Source organism: Piliocolobus tephrosceles, chromosome 21, assembly GCF_002776525.5.
Source record: "Piliocolobus tephrosceles isolate RC106 chromosome 21, ASM277652v3, whole genome shotgun sequence".
NCBI classification, from domain to species: domain Eukaryota; kingdom Metazoa; phylum Chordata; class Mammalia; order Primates; family Cercopithecidae; genus Piliocolobus; species Piliocolobus tephrosceles.
Window position 1 is genome coordinate 6,664,066 of NC_045454.1, and position 20,941 is coordinate 6,685,006.

Below are 20,941 nucleotides of genomic sequence, written 5' to 3' on the forward strand. Positions count from 1 at the left end.
CCTTTTTTTTTTTTTTTTTTTTTTTTTTGAGACAGAGTCTCGCTCTGTTGCCCAGGATGGAGTGCAATGGCACAACCTCCGTTCACTGCAACCTCCACCTCTGGGGTTCAAGCAATTCTCCTGCCTCAGCCTCCCTAGTAGCTGGGATTACAGGTGCCTGCCAACACACCCAGCTTTTTTTTGTTTTTTTTTTGAGATGGAGTCTCGCTCTGTCACCCAGGCTGGAGTGCAGTGGCGCGATCTCGGCTCACTGCAAGTTCTGCCTCCTGGGTTCATGCCATTCTCCTGCCTCAGCCTCCCCAGTAGCTGGGATTACAGGCGCCCGCCACCACACCCGGCTAATTTTTTCTATTTTTAGTAGAGACGGGGTTTCACCGTATTAGCCAGGATGGTCTCAATCTCCTGACCTCGTGATCCACCCGCCTTGGCCTCCCAAAGTGCTGGGATTACAGGCGTGAGCCACGGTGCCCGGCCAATTTTTTTTTTTTTTTGTATGTTAGTGGAGATGGGGTTTTACCATATTGGCCAGGTTGGTCTTGAACTCCTGACCTCAAGCAATCCACTGCGTTGGCCTTCCAAAGTGCTGGGATTACAGGCATGAGCCACTGTGCCTGGCCGCCAAAAGTTACCTTCTTAACACTTGAATTTCTGGTCTCCTCAACTTCCTTATCCATATAGGCACAGACAGGCAGCATTTGTTTTCCAGTTAAAACTCTACCTCACTGTGATTATTATACAATACAATTATTATAAAATAAGTAAAACTTTTATGAAATAATACAACGTAATCGATTTTACTCTTTAATGCCTCTGTGAGAGTTTGTAGACAAAAATTATGTCTTTTTTTTTTTTTTTTTTTTTTTTTTGCGACAGAGTTTCTGTCTTGTTGCTCAGGCTGGAGTGCAATGGCAAAATCTCAGCTCACTGCAACCTCCGCCTCCCAGGTTCAAGTGATTCTCCTTCTGTCTATATCTATCTATATTGTCAGGTTCTGTGCATCATATAGCTGGAATCAAACATTATATATGCTTTAGGGTCTACTTTCATTTTCAGTATGGTTTTCCTGGTTTATCCATGTTGTTACACGTATCATCAACAGCTCATTTTTGGTTTTGGTGGGTTTTTTGCTTTGAATATTGTGCAGTCAGGCTTCTGTATCCACTGGTTCTGCATTTTCCCTTTAATCACCACTTTTGCTGTACCACAAAAATTTTGTTATGTTGTATTTTTATATTAGTTCAAAATATTTCCTTCTTTCCCCTGAGATTTTTTTTTAATCCATGGATTGTTTAGAAGTGTGTTGGGCCGGGCGCGGTGGCTCACGCCTGTAATCCCAGCTCTCAGGGAGGCAGAGGCGGGAGGATAGCTTGAGCCCAGGAGTTCGAGACCTGCCTGGGTAATACAGCGAGACCTCATTCTCCACAAAAAGGAAAAAAAAAAAAAAAAGAAAAAGAAGTGTGTTGTTTAATTTCTAAGTGATTACAGATTTTACTGGTTTTTTATTTTTAAACACATTGTTTAAAAATGGTGTTTTATTTTAAACACATTGTTACTAATTTTTTTTTTTTGCGACAGAGTTTTTAGTTCCATTTTAATACCTACACATGCTTGATATGATTTTTTTTTTTAACTTTTAAGTTCAGGGGGTACAAGTGCAGGTTTGTTACATAGGTAAAGTGTCATAGGAGTTTGTTGTACAGATTATTGCATCACCCAGGTATTAAGCCTAGTACCCATTAGTCATTTTCCGGATCCTCTCCCCCCTCCCACCTTCCACCCTTTGAAAGGCCCCAGTGTGTGTTGTTCACCTGTATGTATCCATGTGTTCTCATCATTTAGCTCCCACTTATAAGTGAGAACATATGGTATTTGGTTTTCTGTTGCTGTGTTAGTTTGCTGAGGATAACGGTCTCCAGCTCTACCCATGTCCCTGCAAAGGACATAATCTCATTCTTTTTTATGGCTGCATAGTATTCCACCGTGTATATGTACCACATTTTCTCTATCCAGTCTACCACTGATAGGTGTTTAGGTTGATTCCATGCCATTGCTATTGTTAATAGTGCTGCAATGAACATATGTGTGCATGTGTCTTTGTAACAGAATGATTTATATTCCTTTGAGTATATACCCAGTAATGGGATTGCTGAGTTGAATGGTATTTCTGTGTTTAGGTCTTTGAGGAATCGCTGTCTTCCACAATGGCTGAACTAATTTTCACTTTCACCCATGGTGAGAGTCTTTTATATTGGTTAAGTTTATCTTGTGACACTGGTCTATCTTGGTGAATGCTCCCCGTGTGCTTGGAAAGAATGTGTATTGCCCTGTTATGGGACAAATGTTAAATGGCAATTAGACATAGTTGCTTGATGGTGTTCACTTTTATATCCGGTAACTTTTTTGTCTACTCGCTCGGTCTATTACTGAGAGAGGAATATTGGAGTCTCTGATCATAATGTTGGATTTTTCAGTTTCTCCTTTCAGTTCAATCAGTTTTGTGTCATGTATTTTGAAACTCTGTCGTTTGGTGCATACATATTAAGAATTCTTATGTCTTCTCAAAGAATCAACTTAAAAAAAATTTTTTTTTTTGAGACGGAGTTTCACTTTTGTTGCCCAGGCTGGAGTGCAATGGCGCGATCTTGGCTCACTGCAAACTCCGCCTCCCAGGTACAAGTGATTTTCCTGTCTCAGCCTCCCAAGTAGCTCGGATTACAGGCATGGACCACCACGCCTGGCTAATTTTTTTGTACTTGGTAGAGACAAGATTTCACCATGTTAGTCAGGCTGGTCATGAACTCCTCACTTCAGATGATCCACCTGCCTCCACAGTTGGCTGAATCAACTGTTTTACATTATGTAACATCACTTTTTGTTCTTGGTAATTTTCTTTGCTCTTAAGTGTACTTTGTCTGCTATTAACATGGCCATTCCAGTTTTCTTTTGACTAGTGTTGGCATAGTATGCATTTTTACACCCTTTAAGTCCTAGCCTCACCTCATTATATTTGAGGTGAACATTTTAGAAAGCACATATATGGGTCACACTTTTAATTTTAACTCATTCTGACAATCTCTAAAATTTTTAGAGTATTTGCATTTAATGTTATTATTGATATGCTTGAATTTAGGTGTGCCATTTTATTACTACTATTTTTCTTTTTTATTATTTATTTTATTTTATTTATTTATTTATTTCTACCATTTTCCTGCCTGTTTTGGGATTATTCAAACATATTTTAGTATTCTGTTTCAATTTATTTACTGTGATTTCTTTGTTTCTGAGACAAGGTTTTGCTCTGTAGCTCAGGTTGGCGTGCATAGCTCACGGTAACCTTGAATTCTCAGGCTCAAGTGAGCCCTCCACCTTAGTATCCCAAAGTGCTGGGGATTACAGGCATGAGCCACTGTAACTGGCCATATCGACTGCGGTTTTTTTAACAGCTCCATTGAGATATAATTTGCATATCATAAAATTCATATTTTTTTTTTTTTTTTTTGAGATGGAGTCACGCTCTGTCACCAGGTTGGAGTGCAGTGGCGTGATCTTGGTTCACTGCAACCTCCGCCTCCCAGGTTCAAATGATTCTCCTGCCTCAGCCTCCTGAGTAGCTGGGATTACAGGTGAGTGCCACCACACCTGGCTAATTTTTGTATTTTTTAGTAGAGACAGGGTTTCACCATGTTGGTCAGGCTGGTCTCTAACGAACTCCTGACCTCGTGATCCACCCGCCTCGGCCTCCCAAAGTACTGGGATTACAGGCATGAACCACCACGCCCGGTCTTCTCCTCTTAATTTTTATTTGCCTTTTATTACTTTCTTTTATAGTTGCCTAGTTATTAAAATATGCATCCTTGACATATTGCAGTCTTTCTTGCATCAGTATTTTTATCTCTTGAATAATACGAACAACTATATCTTCAGATACATATACCATTCCTCCCACCATTTTTGTTGTTATCCTATATTTTACACCTGTAAATGTTATCAACTTCATAGAACATGATAGTTTGATTTCAACAATGACAACTGTTAAAAATTACCTACATGGTTATGATTCGCTCATGAAATTCAGGACTTCTATCAAAAATTATTTCTTTTTAGACTGAAGAACTTACTTTTGTTTATACTGCAAGTCTACTGGAGTTCAGCTGTGTTAGGTTTTTTTTAAAACATGAAATGTTATTTTAATTTAATTTTTGAAGAATTCTTTGGGTATGGAAATCTGGATGATAGGTTAAAGATGTCACTCTAGTGTCTTCTGATTTACAGTTCCTTTTGTTATATCATCTTCATCATTATTGTCACTTCATTGAAAGTAACCAGTTGTATATTTCACATATCTGATTGTTTTTAATATTTTCATACTATCGTTTGACAGTAAGTTCTTACTATTGAGTGGAATGGGGGGGCAGAGAATGGGGGTGAGGAATGCAAGTGGAGATTGAGTTGGAGCTGCTGGTGGCTAATGGTCTGGGACAAACCTCTAATAATCGTAAGCAGCTAATTCAATCTTTTTTTTCTAGTGTTTATAAATGACTCTAGATCCAAATATACAAAATACAGTCCAAGTTGATTCTAACTTCTTAGAGACCCTCAAATCAACAGTTCCCTGAGGACTAGAATCTCTCAGGTTGTTGAAGTAGGTGGAACTGAGAGGTACTTGGAGTTCTCATATGAGATGTACCCTGGGACCTAAGAGCCTTGCCGTGAGACTGACAGGTACAAGTCTTCTCAAGGAGACAGCAAGAAGATGGTGACTGGAGGAGGCATCAAAGCCCAGCTTCAAGAGGACCCTCTGCTATTCATGCTATGGAGAGTAGCCAGCCAGAAACTGTGGTGAGAACATGACCCTCAATTTCTCTTGAATAACACCTATTCTCTCCACCTGGGGGCCTGAGATACCCTGTATTTTAATGCTCACCTTCACTTTGGTTCTCCAGGAGATCAGAAACAGCCTAACTGTTCAGGTGCCATTTTCTGGAGCTGAGGCAACCACAGAGAGAACCACTGTTGAGCATGGCCTGTGAATCACTGTTGTCCCAGGACCTCCATGCCCTGGGAGAGACAAAACCTGTTGGCTGGGGAATGGACATGTCACTAAGTGGCAGAGTCCTCAGTTTTCAGCTTAGGTCAGGGCAGCAGGAGAGGCCGGGAGGATCTGGTTAAGTTCATTTAGACCAGAACATCATGGAGCTCCCTCATGCTGGAAGCACATCCCCTGCTCTCAGGGCAGGGTAAGTGTTAGGAGCTGGTTGCAGATCACCTGGGTCCTGGGTGGGCTTTGAGTAGTGTGGGTGGAGATTTGATCTTGGCACCAATTCCTCCCTGTCTCTCCACCACTTCCACATTTTTACTCTGTCTCTGAGGGGGCAGCAGGAGGGCTCCTGACCTTGGGTACTAACTTTGCTGGGGTGAGAAATCTCTTTGGGAGTCATCTTTCTTCTAATCTATAGCCTTCCCTTGGTCTACACCAGCTGGCATAGCTCTTTCATTCCTAGGGAGTCCAGACCCTCCCCTACAACTACAGCTCTGTGTTCACTGCAGATGCTGAGACTCTCCAAGATGGGAAGAGCTTTGGAGGCCAGGATAAACTCCTGTCTTCCTCAGGACACAGAGGGTCAACTGGGGATGTTACCAAGAGGATTTCCCAGCCTCACTGACTCATCACCCCAAATGTTCTCGGGCTCAGATTTCTTTACTATTCCATCCACTGCTTGTCCTGCCCCCACTTATATCCTGGGCCTCCAATCCCCACTCCCAGGACTCAGACAATAAATATCTTCTTTGCTCTGAGATTCTGTCTGTGAATCTGGCTCCAGAATGAAGAGAAGCTGGGGACCTCTAGTGTTGCACAGGAATTACCCTTAACCCAGAACCAATTCCTTCCTCTCCCACAGACAGCCTACTTGCCAAGAGGATCAGACATCAGGTCTGATGAGCAGCATCCTCATGGCACATGAGTATCTTCAATTTATTAGATGCTGATGGGAACAATTTTTGTCTTTCAGTGTTCCACTCTTTACCAGCACTTGACATCTTCAGACATCTAAAAGTTTTCCAATTTGGAGAGTGTGTAATAGTATTTTGCTAGTGTTTTGAACTTAAGTTTACCCACTTACTAATGAGACTGAGTACTTCTTCATCCATTTGTTGGGGCTGGATATTATTTTTATGAGGGATTGCTTTAAATCTTTGGTTTCTTTCATGTCTCTACTAAATTTAGGATGTTTTGGATGTTTTATTCAAATATTTTTGTCTGTTCCATTCTGTCTTTCCTCTTCCTTCCGGACTCCAGTTACAGGTAGTTACATGTATTTATATTGTCTCACAGGTCCCTGAGTCTCTGTTTCCTATTAGTTTTAATATTTTTTCTCTTTTTTTCAGGTTGAATAATTTTCATTGATCTATCTTCACATTTCCTGGATCTTTCTTCAGTTAGCCATTTCCTTGAAAATTTTAGATACTGTATTGCAGTTTTCAGTTTCGAAATCTTCATTTGCTCTTTTAAAACAAATATGTTCTATATCACTGCTTAGATTTCCTATGTCTTTATTCATTATGACTATGTTTCCCTTTATCTCCTTGAGCATAGTTATAGTAGCTGCTTTAAAGTCCTGGTCTGTTGTTTCTATCACTTGGTCATCTCAGCATTGGCCTCTGTGTATTGCCTTTCACTTTTCCCCTTTTCTGTGTGTTGTTACATTCAGGTAGGTCCTATGTTCCCGTGTTTTCATATGTTGAGTAGCTTTGGATTGGATCCTAAATGGTCTTAAGGTTACATTGTGGAGACTCTGCAGCAAGTTATATTACTTTAAAGAGTATTTTTTAAAGCAGGCAAATAATTTGGTTCAAGTCAAATTGCAGACTATTCCTTGCCTGTGATGAGTGACAGCTCAAGTCTCATAGCAATTCTGTCATCTTTACCTGCAGTGCTTGTTGCATGCCCTACACATACATGGTTCTGAGGTCAGTCAGAGACATGGAGGCATTTATACTCAGAAGCTGGAGTTCCTTTTCCCTAGCTCTCTCCTTTCCAGAATTCTCACCTCATGTTTCAGTGTTCCTAGTTGCCCTGGGCTTCATCCCTTGTTTCTCAGTCCAGAAAGATGGAAGTTCTATTAGAATTTGAGCAGCCCATTTCTGCATTGTAGCTCTGGCCTAGCATTGGAATAAAGCTATTTATTCCTTGTTGGTCCCCTTCCCCAAATTTTGACTCCCATCCAGAATCTATTTTCTTTTATCCCATTTTCCAAGTAGATTTTTTTCCCCATTCAAAGCTTATAACTTGTAAGGATTGTTTTTTGTTTGTTTTGTTTTGTTGTGGTGGGTTCACTCTGCTAGGAGCTTACTCCTTCATAATAAAAGCACTACTCCTTCTCTTTCGTTTTGAAGGATAATTTTCCAAAATGTAGAATTCTAGCTTTGCATTTTTCTTTTAACCTTTTGGAGATGTCATTCCACTTTGGAGGGCGGTGAGTTTCTCATGACAATTCAGTCATCAGTTTCTTATTGTGGTTCCATCTAAGATAATATCTGCCTATGTCTTGCTGCTTTTATAATTTCTTCATTTTTTTCATGAATTAAAATTTTATACACCTCAGGTATTTTTCTTTTAAGTTCCCTAAGTGCACGTAGCAAAGAGAGTGCAATATTTACTTCTTTTCTATATGCTTTCACTCTTGATATACTCTATTTATGCTACAATAGAAATGTGTGTCTTCCCAAAATTTGTATGTTGAAATCTTAAACCTCAAGATGATGGTATTAAGGGAGGTTGGGGCCTTTTGGGAAGTGATTGACCCATAAAGGTGCCATCCTCATGAATGGGACTAGTGTCCTCATAAAAGAAATAGAAGGAAGTGTGTTTTCCTCTTCTGCCATGTGAGGATACCACAAAAAGATACTATATAGGAAGCAGAGAATTATCTTCAGACACTGAATCCACTGGCACCTTGATCTTGGACTTCCCAGCCTCCAGAACTATGAAAAATAAATTTCTGTTGTTTATAAATCACCCAGCCTAAGGTATTTTGTTACAGCAGCCCAAATGGACTAAAACAATTTATCTTTTCCATCCTATGTTTTTCCCCTCTTTATTGTTTGGGTAACTTTGTTGGAAGAGACAGCTTGGACCACCACAGTACATAATAGAAAGTGTGGCAAAGTGAAAGAGGCAGTTCCTGTTCATCTCCAGTTAATCACTGTCATAAGGAGAGTGCTAGATCTCCCAATTTTGAAAGGTAAGTTGAGTAAGTTCATATTATTTTAATACTTCTCAATATCGAAATATTGAAAACAAATTTATAATTTCCAACGCATAAAGACTTATACAATTCTATAAACAGTAATAATTACAGGAATGCAAATCAAAACCATTAGGAGATACCACTTCATACACGTTAGAATGACCCCTATTAAAAAACAAAACAAAACCAGATAATAACAAATATTGGTGAAGATTTGGAGAAATTGAAACCCTTGTGCATTGCTGGTGGGATGTAAAATGGTGCAGTCACTATGGAAGATGTTATGAAAATTCCTCAAAAAACAAAGCATATAATTGCTATGTAATTCAGCAATTCCACAATTCCACTTCTGAGTGGACACCCCCAAGAATTGAAAGCAGGGGGTCTGATATTTGTACACTAAGGTTCACAGCAGCATTATTGATAATAGCCAAAACATGGAAGCAACATAAATGTTTATCAGTGGATACATGGATAAATGAAATGTAGCATGCATCAAATAAAATCTTATTCAGCTTTAGAACAGAATGCAGTTCTAACAAACGTTTTAACATGGATGACTTTGAAGACATTATGCTAGGTGAAATAAACCAGACAGAAAAGGACAAATGTCATATGAGTCTACTTACATGAGATACCTAGAGTAGTCAAATGCATAGATACAGAAAGTAGAATGACGCTTGCCAAGGGCTGGGGTGAGAAGGAAATGGAGAGTCAGTGTTTAATGAGTACACAGATTCAGTTTGGAAAGATGAAAAAGTTCTGGAGATGGATGGTTGTGATAGTTGTACAACAAGATGGATATATTCAATGCTACTGAACCATACACTTAAAAATGGTTAAAATATTAAAAGTTGTGTTATGCATTATTTCACCAAAATAAAACATTTTTTGGTCAACACTTTCAGTCAAACATAATAGAAATGCAAGCTAAATATATCTATCCAATGGATGCCCAATCAAAAGTAAAGACTTCATAGCTACCAGAGTGTTCTCTCAGTCCACACCTCTCCTAATTGGAGTCCTTCATAATTGCCTCCACATAATTCCTGCCTCACTTTATCATACCATCAACTCAGTCACAGGTTGTAACTTTGTTCTCAGCTCCTCCTCTCCTGCTTTGAATTTGTTAAAATTGTACTGTACCAGGCTGATATCTTCCAAGAGTTTAAGAGCAGATTTAAGTTTTGATGGTATGAACCAGTAGTTCCCAAATCTTGCATCCTGTTCAGATTTTAAGATCCCCGGCCGGGCGCGGTGGCTCAAGCCTGTAATCCCAGCACTTTGGGAGGCCGAGGCGGGCGGATCACGAGGTCAGGAGATCCAGACCATCCTGGCTAACACGGTGAAACCCCGTCTCTACTAAAAAATACAAAAAACTAGCCGGGCGAGGTGGCGGGCGCCTGTAGTCCCAGCTACTCGGGAGGCTGAGGCAGGAGAATGGCGGGAACCCGGGAGGCGGAGCTTGCAGTGAGCTGAGATCCGGCCACTGCACTTCAGCCCTGGTGACAGAGCGAGACTCCGTCTCAAAAAAAAAAAAAAAAAAAAAAAGATCCCCAGAAAGTAACCTCTCATGCTTAATAATCACAGAGAATCCAAAGCTGCCAACTTAACCACAATATGTGGGAGAGTTCCTGAGGGTAATGGGTGATTGACATATGCAAGCTGGTATCCCTTCCCCAAACATGAGAACAAAGACTTCTTTCCTGCCTTTCCCAGCACTTTGTACACATATATTTTGGGTAGCACTTTTCATTCAAGGTTTGGGAGCAGCAGAAAGGAATGGCCCTTCAGGATAAGAAGTAGGTTAAATTGGATGCTAGACATCGTGTTGCAGAAATTCACCATTTATCCCCACCACAGAAAGTCTTTCACTGGATTTTGTGTCCTGTCACCACGTTGTTGAGTCCAAGAGGTCATCCCCCAAATCCTCATCTCATTGCCACTGAATCCAGAACTTTAAAAAATGCTTTCTCTATCCTCCACAAGGGGGAGCCTTAATGTTCGTGTTCCTTTTTTTATCCAGCATCATTTTAACTTCCTCTTCACCTCATCCTTCAAAAGTGTATACATCCAAAATTACCAGTAGTAATTTTGTCGTCTGAATTTCACCTCAGTAAAAATACTATCACCAGTTTGATTTGAAAACAAAGTAGTGATAAACTGTATACACACTCCTGTCTTAAGGCAAATTCTGTAGCCCTTCTTGAATGGGAAAATGGTTATTTCTTTACCCCAATTCCTTTTGTCCTTCTTTCACCCAATTCTGTATTTTGTGTTACTTTGCTTTTATTAGGATGGGCATTGTGCCCCTGAGGTGGCCCAGCCTGGCCTCTTCCTTGCCCTTGGGGCCCAGCTTTCCTGGTAGAGTTTGTGGGGAAATTTCCTTTTCTGCCCTTCTGTCTGTATCTTGTGGCTTCTGGTTGCAATTTCCTCTTCCCTCACCCCAACTGTTTCTTGCTCTTAATAGACAGCACAGAGGATGGGGGTTGGGGGAATGAAGCTGTCCCTGAGCAAGATCTGGAATCTCCAGCTTGAGAGATGCCTCTAGTGTTGAGTGGGACAAATGCCAGAGAGGACCAGGTGGGGTTTGGGGCTGGCACTGCGGGTATCTCTGTCTCTCACCCAAGGAAACAAGTGACCTAATGTTCTGTACATCCTCCTACACCTGGGATCCTGGAATCCTAAAACTCACTGTAGCCAGGCATGTGGTAACTGTGCTCTAGTGATCACAAAGGAGAGGGTGAAAATAAAAAATATAATTCCCAAGATCAATGTCACCTCCTCAGTTGCTCCCAGGACAATAACTCTTCTCTGAGAACTGGGGGATTCCAGATGGGAGTTAGTGGGAGATATATCTTAAGAGGATGTGGTATAACATATACCTTTTACCTAAGGAGTCACTGTGAGAGTGACAGGGGCACAAATTCTCCAAGAGTGAGCAACAAGAGGTGGAGACCAGGGTGGGGCCACACATGGAGTTAGGATGAAATCTCTTGTTACTCATCACTCAGAAGGGACCCTGGAGCCCAATGGAGAGGAACCACCCATTACCTTCTCTCAAAAAGGTGCTGCCTTCCCCTCTCAGGGACCTGAGACCCATCACTGCTACCTCACTCCTTGTCTCAGTGGTCACCTTTACTTCTGGGCTTCAGGTGCTCTGCAGGTGCCCTTCAGTTGTCCCCTTTGGAAGCTAGAGAAGCATGGAGAGAACCAGCCTCCTTAGCATGGCTTGTGGGAGCTGGGGTAGGATGTCAGGGTCCTGGGGAGACAAGACCTTTGGATGTGCAGGTCCTGTGGAGGCAAGACCTCAGAGAGGTAGAGCTCAGGGTCTGGGCCAGGGGTCAAGTTTTCAATCTTTCTTTTTATAAATAGTGTTATTGGCTGGGCATGGTGGCTCACATCTGTAATCCCAGCAGTTTTGAGAGGCTGAGGTGGGCGGATCACGAGGTCAGGAGATCATGACCATCCTGACCAACATGGTGAAACCCCATCTCTACTAAAAATTCAAAAATTAGCTGAGCGTGGTGGCGGGTACTTGTAATCCCAGCTACTCAAGAGGCTGAGGCAGGAGAATCGCTTGAACCCAGGAGGCGGAGGTTGCAGTGAGCCGAAATGGCGCCACTGCACTCCAGCCTGGGTGACAGAGCAAGACTCCATCTCAAAAATAATAAATAAATAAATAAATGATAAAAATAAATACATAGTGTTATTTATGTTTTGCTCAGAAACCCTTTCCTACCTCAAGTTCATAGTGATTTCCTGCTATATTATTTTCTAACAGCCCTATTGTTTTCTCTGTCATATTTAGGTCTTCAAGCTACCTGTACTTGACTTTTATGCATGAGCTGGGGGGTCAAATTTCATTGCAAACTTACACAAACTTGATTGCATTAAGTTTTGCCCACGTATTTTTTGAAAAGTTGGCCGGGCACAGTGGCTCATGCCTGTAATCCCAACACTTTGGGAGGTCGAGGTGGGAGAACTGCTTGAGCCCAGAGGTTCGAGACCAGCCTGGGCAACACAGTGACACCTTGTCTCTATAAAAAATTAAGAAATTAGCCAAGAGTAGTGGTGCATTCCTGTAGTCCCAGCTACTCGGGAGGCTGAGATGGGAGGATTGCCTGAACCCAGAGAAATTCAGACTGTGGTGAGCTCTGATCACATCATTGTACTCCTTCCTGTGTGACAGAGACACTGTCTCAAAAAAAAAAAAAATCAAATAAATAAAAATCAAAATAAATAAAAAGAAAAATTTATAATTTGCCACTTCCTTTATCACACATGATGTTTCCTGTGGTTGAGGTCTATTTCCAGGTACCCAGTTTTGTTCTACTTAGTCAATACATAATGGTCTTTTTTTTTTTTTTCAGACAAGGTCTCACTCTGTCACTCTGTCACCTTGGATGGAGTGCAGTGGTGCAATCTTGGCTCACTGCAACTTCCACTTCCTGGACTCAAGTGATCCTCCTGCCTCAGCCTCCCAAGTAGCTGAGACTACAGGCATGAGCCACCATGCCGAGCTAATTTTTGTGTGTTTTGTACAGATGGGGTGTCACCATGTTGCCCAGGCTGGTCTTGAATTCCTGGACTCAAGTAATCCTCCTGCCTTGGTCTCCCAAAGTTCTGGTATTACAAGTGTGAACCATTGAAATGGGCCTATTTTCTCAATTTTTTAAAAATTTGAGACAGTCTCACTCTGTTACCTTGGGTGGAATGCAGTGGCACAATCTCAGCTCACTGCAACCTCCACCTCCTGGGTTCAAGCAATTCTTGTGCCTCAGCCTCCCAAGCAGCTGAGATTACAGGCACATGCCATGATACCCAGCTAATTTTTGTTATTTTTTAGAAAAGAAAACAGGGTTTCACCATATTGGTCAGGCTGCTCTCAAACTCCTGACTTTAAGTGATCCATCTGCCTCAGCCTCCTAAAGTGCTGGGATTACAGACATGAGCCACTGTGCCCAGCCTGAAATGGTCATATTTTCTATAATGTTATAATACATCTTTTTATCTTGCAAAACCATTCATTGTTCTTCATGATTGTCTTGATCATACTTGAACATTTCTACTTTAGTGTAAATTTTACAATAGAGTTATCAAGTTGCACAAAAATCACCCGGGAGATTGTATGACATATTCCTTTGACGCTGTAGATTGTTGGGTAAAATTGACATTTGTACAGTATTTGAGAAGAATATTGTTCTCAAACTCATCAACATGGCCTCTTTTTCAATTTATTTACTTTTTTTTTTTTTTTTTTTGAGATGGAGTCTCACTCTGTCGCCCAGGCGACAATAGTGCAATAGTGCAATCTAGACTCACTGCAACCTGCATCTCCCAGGTTCAAGTAATTCTCCTACCTTGGCCTCTCGAGTAGCTAGGACTACAGGCGCTTGCCACCACGCCCAGCTAATTTTTGTATTTTTAGTAGAGACGGGGTTTCACCAGGTTGGCCAGGCCAGTCTCGAACTCCTGACCTCAGGTGATCCACACACCTCGGCCTCCCAAAGTGTTGGCATTACAGGCGTGAGCCACTGTGCCCAGCCTATTTACATCTTTAATGTCCTTCAATACAGATTTATAATTTCCTCCACAGAGGGGACATATATATATATTTGTTAGATACATCTCTAATAGTTAGATATATTCTATATATTCAAAAATTATATCATAATTTTTGAAGCTTTTGTCAAAGGCATCTTTTATAAAATTCCATTTTTGTTTATTACTGTGATGTGGAAAGACAACTGATTTTGTAATTTGATTAATCTCTGGCAGTCCTGTAAATATTTTATTAAGGCTTCAAATGTATCTGTATATATTTTTGGATTTTTCTATATACGCAATCATGTCATTGATAAAGACCTCTGTTAAAATTTCATTGTAATTGCTGTACCTTTTACTTATTTTTATTGCCTTCTTATGCTAGGACCTGAAGCTACTTCATTAGGTGTATGATGTTTGCTGAAGACACCCTTTATCTTGTTTGGGAAATTCTTTAAAGAGAATTTCTAGTTGGCTATGAATTATATCATAAAGGGATTTGAAATCACCCAACACTCATTCATTCATCTCTTGAGATTTAATTAGTTAAGGGCTGATGTGAAAACAGAAACCATACTATGTATTTTAGCAGAGGGAATTGAATATAAAGATTTTAACATAAAGACAAAAATGCCATGTTCCTACATAATCAAGTCTTTATCTTTAGATCCTTCTAGCCGGTATGATGAATTACTTTCACAGTTCAAATGAGAAATTAGGTTGAATTTGCAATAAGAAAAAGAAAAAAGAAAAAATTATTCTGACACCTGTTAACATTGGCTATTCAGGATGACTGAGACAGGTATCAAGACTAGTGCAGGCCAGGCACGGTGGCTTATACCTGTAATCCCAGCACTTTGGGAGGCAAACTGGGCAGATTACCTGAGGTCAGGCATTCGAGACCAGCCTGAACAACATGGTGAAACCCCCATCTTTACTAAAAATACAGAATAAGCAGGGCATAGTGGCATGCGCCTGTACTCCCAGCTACTCAGGAAGCTGAGATAGAAGGATCGCTTGTACCTGGGAAGGGGAGGTTGCAGTGAGCCAAGGTTGCACCACTGTACTCCAGCCTGGACAACACAGTGAGACCCTGTCAAAAAAAAAAAAAAAAAAAAACCAAACAGAAATCAATTAAAAAAAAAAAGACTAGTGTAATAATGTAGAGAGATCAGGTTCAACTCAGAATACAGCAAAGACGAGGGGGCTTTATAGCCAAGAAACACGGTGCAGTAGGTGAGGGAGGCTGGGTGTGTATGTCAGTGGATGGAAAACTACTAAGAGGAGATGCTGAAGATACCAGGATTCTTTCTAAACTGACTGAACAGGATTCTTGCTGAAAGCAGGCCAGCATGATCAGATAGCAAGGGTGAGGGCTAGGGAATTTGATCAGATAGTGAAGGTGATCAGATATCAAGAGTCTTGCAAAACCGACTTAGCAGGATTCTTGCTACGGCTGGACAAGGCGGTCCCAAGGACAAAGCCTAGTTGAAAAAAGGGCTCAGAGGAGCTTTCATAAGTATGGTTAAGAAGAGAGTCTTTGTGACTCTTTAGGAAAAAAAAAAACAAAAATACAAAATTTGGCACACATGGGATGATGTTTGGACTGAGAAAACACATCAAATCACAAAATCTAAAATGCCAAAATATGAGACAACTCAGAAAAATGGCATACTATTTTTATTAATAGTATAGTCTACCTGTCTGCTATACCTTTTTCCCTATATTTTTGACTTATATTCTTTGATTGCCTTCATAATGGAGATTTTTTTTTTTTTTTTTTTTTGAGACAGAGTCTTGCTCGATCACCCAGGCTGGAGTGCAGTGCCGTGATCTTGGCTCACTTCAACTTCTGCCTCCTGGGTTCAAGTGATTCTCCTGCCTCAGCCTCTGGAGTAGCTGGGACTATAGGTGTGCACCACCACGCCTGGCTAATTTTTGTACTTTTAGTAGAGACGAGGTTTCACCATGTTGACCAGGCTGGTCTTGAACTCCTGATCTCAGGTGATCCACCGCCTCAACCTCCCAAAGTGCTTGGGATTACAGATGTGAACCACCACACCCGGCCAATATTGGAGAATAATTTTATAATATAATTTTTATAGATAGACTAGAAAGAGAAGTCAGTATTTCTTTGGGCATGGGAGGTTGACATTTGTTTTGATCATAGATAGCTTAAGAAACTGTCTTTATTCTCACAACACATTAATCAGAATGTGACCATTTGTTAAGGTCATTGTTAAATTTTGGGAAACTATTATGAAATTTCTTTCATAAAAGAGCAATAACAATGCAGGTTATTTCCACACATTGCTTGGGCCCCTTCTGGGCATCTGAAAAGTGGACCCTGGAAGGGAGGGCATTGGAGATTGAGCTTCATTAGCCTGATGGTGGCAAATTTGCTTCTGTAGCTCCTTAATAGGATGAGACTTTCGCAGGGGCTTGTATTTCACCGCCATCCTACAAGACCCTGAGGTCCATCAAGACCCAAACTGTGCTGTGTCCCAAGAATCTTCTTAACATAAGAGTGCTTCAGCTCTCTCATGTTCTGACCCTCCACTCAATTTGGGTCAAAGAAAAATTTTTTCCAGCACTTTTGAACTTTTTTTTTTTTTGCAAGGTTTCACTCTGTTGCCCAGGTTGGAATGCTGTGGTGCAGTCATGGCTCACAGCAACCTCAAACTCCTGGGCTCAAGGAATCCTCCTATTTCAGTGCTCCAGAGGAACTGAGACTATAGGTGTGTCACCACATCAGCTAATAGCTTTTATTTTTTCTAGGGATGGGGTCTTGCTATGTTGCCTAGGCTGGTCTCAGACTCCCCGGCTCAAACAATCCTCCCACCTCAGCGTCCCAAAGTGCTGGGATTAGAGGCATGAGCTACCGTGCCTGGTCACTTTGAACATTCAAAATCAAATTTAAAATTATGTATTTCCAGAATGTTTCATGGTTTTTGGGTGGAGGGTGGTTCTGACATCTCACCTCATCACCAGGACAAGCCCTCCTCTCTCTTTTCTTTCTGCATTCACCCCCCTGAGGATCTCACTCATGACTGAAACATCATTTGAGGGGTGATCACCTCCAGATCCCCAGCTGGACAAGCCTCGCATCGTCTGGGGGCCTCAGTATCTTCACCTGCGGCGTCCAGTGGGGGTGGGAGCAGGATGGCTTCCCAGCCCCCACCTCACCCAGACAGCACGTGATGCCCAAGTTCTCCTTCTGTCTGTGGCCACAGCTCTCACTCACCCTCCGGCTTCCTGTCGGGGCTTCCTCATCCCCACCCCACATTTGGGGCATTTCCTTCCCTGACAGAGGGACCTGGGACCGGGCTGGGGCCCTGGCGGATGGAGACATGCTGCCTCTGCTGCTGCTGCCCCTGCTGTGGGGGGGTGAGTGAGCTGAGGGAGGAGGGACAGGTAGGTACGGGGGTGAGAAGGTGGGGCTGGAGCTGCAGCTGAGCCTCTGTGCCCCGCCAGGGTCCCTGCAGGAGGAGCCAGGGTACGAGCTGCAAGTGCAGAAGTCGGTGACGGTGCAGGAGGGTCTGTGCGTCCTCGTGCCCTGCTCCTTCTCTTACCCCTGGACTGTCTGGTACTCCTCTCCCCCACTCTACATCTACTGGTTCCTGAACGAGAAGAGCCCATACTATGATGAGCCTGTGGCCACAAACAACCCAGACAGAAAAGTGAAGTCAGAGACCCAGGGCCGATTCCGCCTCCTTGGGGATGTCAGGAACAAGAACTGCTCCTTGAGCATCGGAGATGCCAGAATGGAGGACACGGGAATCTATTCTTTCCGCGTGGAGAGAGGAAGGGATGTAAAATATACCTACATTCAGAATAAGCTGAACTTGGAGGTGACAGGTATGGCGGGGGCCCTTGGAGAGGACCCTGGGACGTGGAGACCCCTATGTGAGAGCAGGGACAGGACCTGGGCAGGGGCGGTTGGAGGAGGTGTAGGACTTGGGGCAGGTGGGGGCCTGAGGCCTGGCCACTCTCGGGGTCACACCGTACGTCTTCAAGCCCCTGGGGCCCAGGTATCTCCCTGTCTCCTCCTCAGCCTTGACAGAGAAACCCGACGTCCACTTTCTGGAGCCTCTGGAGTCCGGCCGCCTCACAAGGCTGAGCTGCAGCCTTCCAGGATCCTGTGGAGTGGGACGACCTCTCACATTCTCCTGGACGGGGGATGCCCTCAGCCCCCTGGACCCCGAAACCACCCGCTCCTCGGAGCTCACCCTCACCCCGAGGCCCGAGGACCATGGCACCAACCTCACCTGTCAGGTGAAACGCCGAGGAGCTCAGGTGACCACGGAGAGAACTGTCCAGCTCAATGTCTCCTGTGAGTGGTGCTGGGGACACAGCTGGGTCCCCAAGGGCAGTGGGAGTGTGTGTGTGTGTGTGTGTGTGTGTGTGTGTGTAAGAGAGAAAGAAAACAATAACTTGAGAAGCCTTGTGCGTGGATCTGAGCCTTGGGATCCGGGAGAGAGTGAGCCAGGACAGCCCTCCCCACTTGGTGGGTTTCTGTGGCTCCTCTTTGGGTACCTCCTGGGCCCATGCCCATCTCACTCCTCACTGCTGAAGCCAAGGTTATATCTTTTTATCCCAGATGCTCCACAGAACATCACCATCTTCAGGAATGGCACAGGTAGGAAAGACCTTCTCCTCTCTGAAGCTGGGACCTGCCTCTGGGTCTGGCTCTGAGCAGATGTAGAGAATCAGAGCTTGAATGGAATCAGATTTGGGAAGAGCAAGAATGAGAATTACTGTCTTCTGGCTTCCACCTTCTGTGAGCCCCATGTGCAGGCACACATGCACACACGCACACGCACACACGCACATACACATGCACATACACATGCACACGCTCACATACACACGCACACACGCTCACACACACACACGCACACGCACACACGCACATGCACACGCACACACGCACACATGCACACACGCACACACACTCACACGCACACACGCACATGCACATGCACACACGCACATGCACACACTCACATGCACATGCACATACACATGTACACACTCACACGCACACACACCACCCACGCACACACGCACACACATACACAGGCACATACACTACACACGCACACATGCACATACACCCGCACACACACACGCGCACATACCCACGCACATATACATGCACACGCACACACACATGCACATACACCACGCACGCACACATGTACATACACTCGCACATGCACACATGCACACACACACGCACATGCACACATGCACATACACCATGTATGCACACACGCACATACACACGCACATACACATGCACACATGCACATACACCACGCACGCACACATGCACATACACCTGCACTCGCACACATGCACATACACCCGCACACGCACACAGGTGCACACTCATGTGCGCTGCTCAAAGCGGTGAACAGACTTTAGACCCCTCCCATCTCCCATCCCTCCTGTGGTCTGGTTCTTCCCACAGTCACCAAGGACCAATCCATGTCCCTCTCATCTCAGTCAGCCTAGCTCTGTGGTTCTTCTCCTCTCACCCTTCCACTCCTGCGTTCTCAGTCTTATGTCCTGCCACACTATCGGACTGTATTTCCCAATGCCACAGGGGGACTCTCTGTCCTCTTTCCACCACAGTCCAGGTATGTACCAGTGAGATATTGAGCCTCCTCTGGAGACATGAGACTCAGACAGTTTTGGTCAGTTTCCTGAGTGTGCAAAGGCCCAGCGTTTGAACCGGGATGGAACCAAGCCAGCATGGCCAGGGGAGGAGAGGGAGATGTCATCTGGATCCTGGGAAGGAGGCAACGATAGGGACTGTCAGCCTCCCTGACCCCATCTCTCTCTCCCTGCCCCTCTCTCCCCAAAGCCCTAGAGATCCTGCAAAACACCTCGACCCTTCTGGTCCCGGAGGGCCAGGCTCTGTGGCTGCTCTGTGAAGCTCCCAGCAACCCCCCTGCACACCTGAGCTGGTTCCAGGCATCCTCTGCCCCAAACGCCACCCCCATCTCCAATACTGGGATCTTGGCGCTTCCTCGAGTAGAGTTTGCAAAAGAAGGAGTCTTCACCTGCCGTGCTCAGCACCCGCTGGGCTCCCTGCACATTTTTCTGAATCTCTCAGTTTACTGTGAGTGTGGGGGCAGCTGGAGCAGGAACTGTGTGGTATTAAAGAGGGAAGAGGCTGAAGAGGCTCCCTGCTGAGTCCTGTCCTCCCTCCCCACAGCCCTCCCACAGCTGCTGGGCCCCTCCTGCTCCTGGGAGGCTGAGAGTCTGCACTGCAGCTGCTCCTTTCGAGCCTGGCCGGCCCCCTCCCTGTGCTGGTGGCTTGGGGAGAAGCCACTGGAGGGGAACAGCAGCCAGGGCTCATTCAAGGTCAACTCCAGCTCAGCCAGGCCCTGGACCAACAGCTCCCTGATCCTCCACGGTGGGCTCACCTCTGGCCTCAAAGTCAGCTGCAAGGGCTGGTACATCCATGGGTCCCAGAGCAGCTCTGTCTTGCTGCTGCAAGGTCAGGGGGCGTATTGCAGAGGGCAGGGGCCTGAGGGGAGGGGCATGGATCCCAGAGCCATGGATGGTAGGAGAGAGAGGCTGGACTGGTGGTGGGGAGAACAGGGTTCTTCATCTCCTGTCTGAGCAGGGCCCTGGAGCAAGTTGCCCAGCAGGTGGGAGGATAAGAGTCTGTGTCCTGAGAGTGAGTTATTGCATGCTCCTCTTTTCTGCAGGGAGTTTGAACCTCAGGACAGGCGTGGTTCCTGCAGCCCTTGGTGGTGCTGGTGTCATGGCCCTGCTCTGTATCTGTCTGTGCCTCATCTTCTTTTTAATGTAAGTCTTGGTCCCAGGGAAGGTACAGGTTGGTGTTTGTAGGGAGTAGGAGAGACTGAATGTCAGAAATGCAGAGCTAAGGCCAGAGGTGGTAATGTGTGCTTGTAGTTTCAGATGCTCAGGAGTCCGAGGCAGGAGGATAGCTTGATCATAGAGGTTGAGGCTTCAGTGAACCAGGATTGTGCCACTGCACTCCATCCTGGACCACAGAGCGAAAGACCCTGTCTTAAAAGAAAAACCAAACCAAACCACAAGCAGAACTGAGTAGATCCAGAGAGCTCTTCTTTCTTTCTTTTCTTTCTTTCTGTCTTCCTTCCTTC

At 44.2% G+C, this 20,941-nt stretch overlaps 1 protein-coding gene across 5 annotated transcripts in view; it reads left to right on the forward strand.

Annotated features, from left to right (window-relative positions):
* The first annotated feature begins 3,736 nt into the window (after positions 1–3,736).
* Positions 3,737–20,941, forward strand: part of SIGLEC5 (sialic acid binding Ig like lectin 5) — a 28,374-nt gene continuing 11,169 nt past the window's right edge. The window contains exons 1-8 of one of the 5 annotated variants that reach the window (XM_023182453.3): positions 3,737–5,237; positions 8,130–8,243; positions 17,271–17,654; positions 17,851–18,129; positions 18,397–18,435; positions 19,669–19,926; positions 20,023–20,307; positions 20,522–20,621. In XM_023182453.3, the coding sequence (XP_023038221.2) occupies positions 5,204–5,237; positions 8,130–8,243; positions 17,271–17,654; positions 17,851–18,129; positions 18,397–18,435; positions 19,669–19,926; positions 20,023–20,307; positions 20,522–20,621 (1,493 nt within the window). In that variant the 5' untranslated portion in view covers positions 3,737–5,203. Of the gene's footprint in view, positions 5,238–8,129; positions 8,244–16,814; positions 17,184–17,270; positions 17,655–17,850; positions 18,130–18,396; positions 18,436–19,668; positions 19,927–20,022; positions 20,308–20,521; positions 20,622–20,941 lie in introns of those variants that run through there. The other 4 variants (XM_023182457.3, XR_002724552.2, XM_023182455.3 and 1 more) reach the window with 4 other exon arrangements.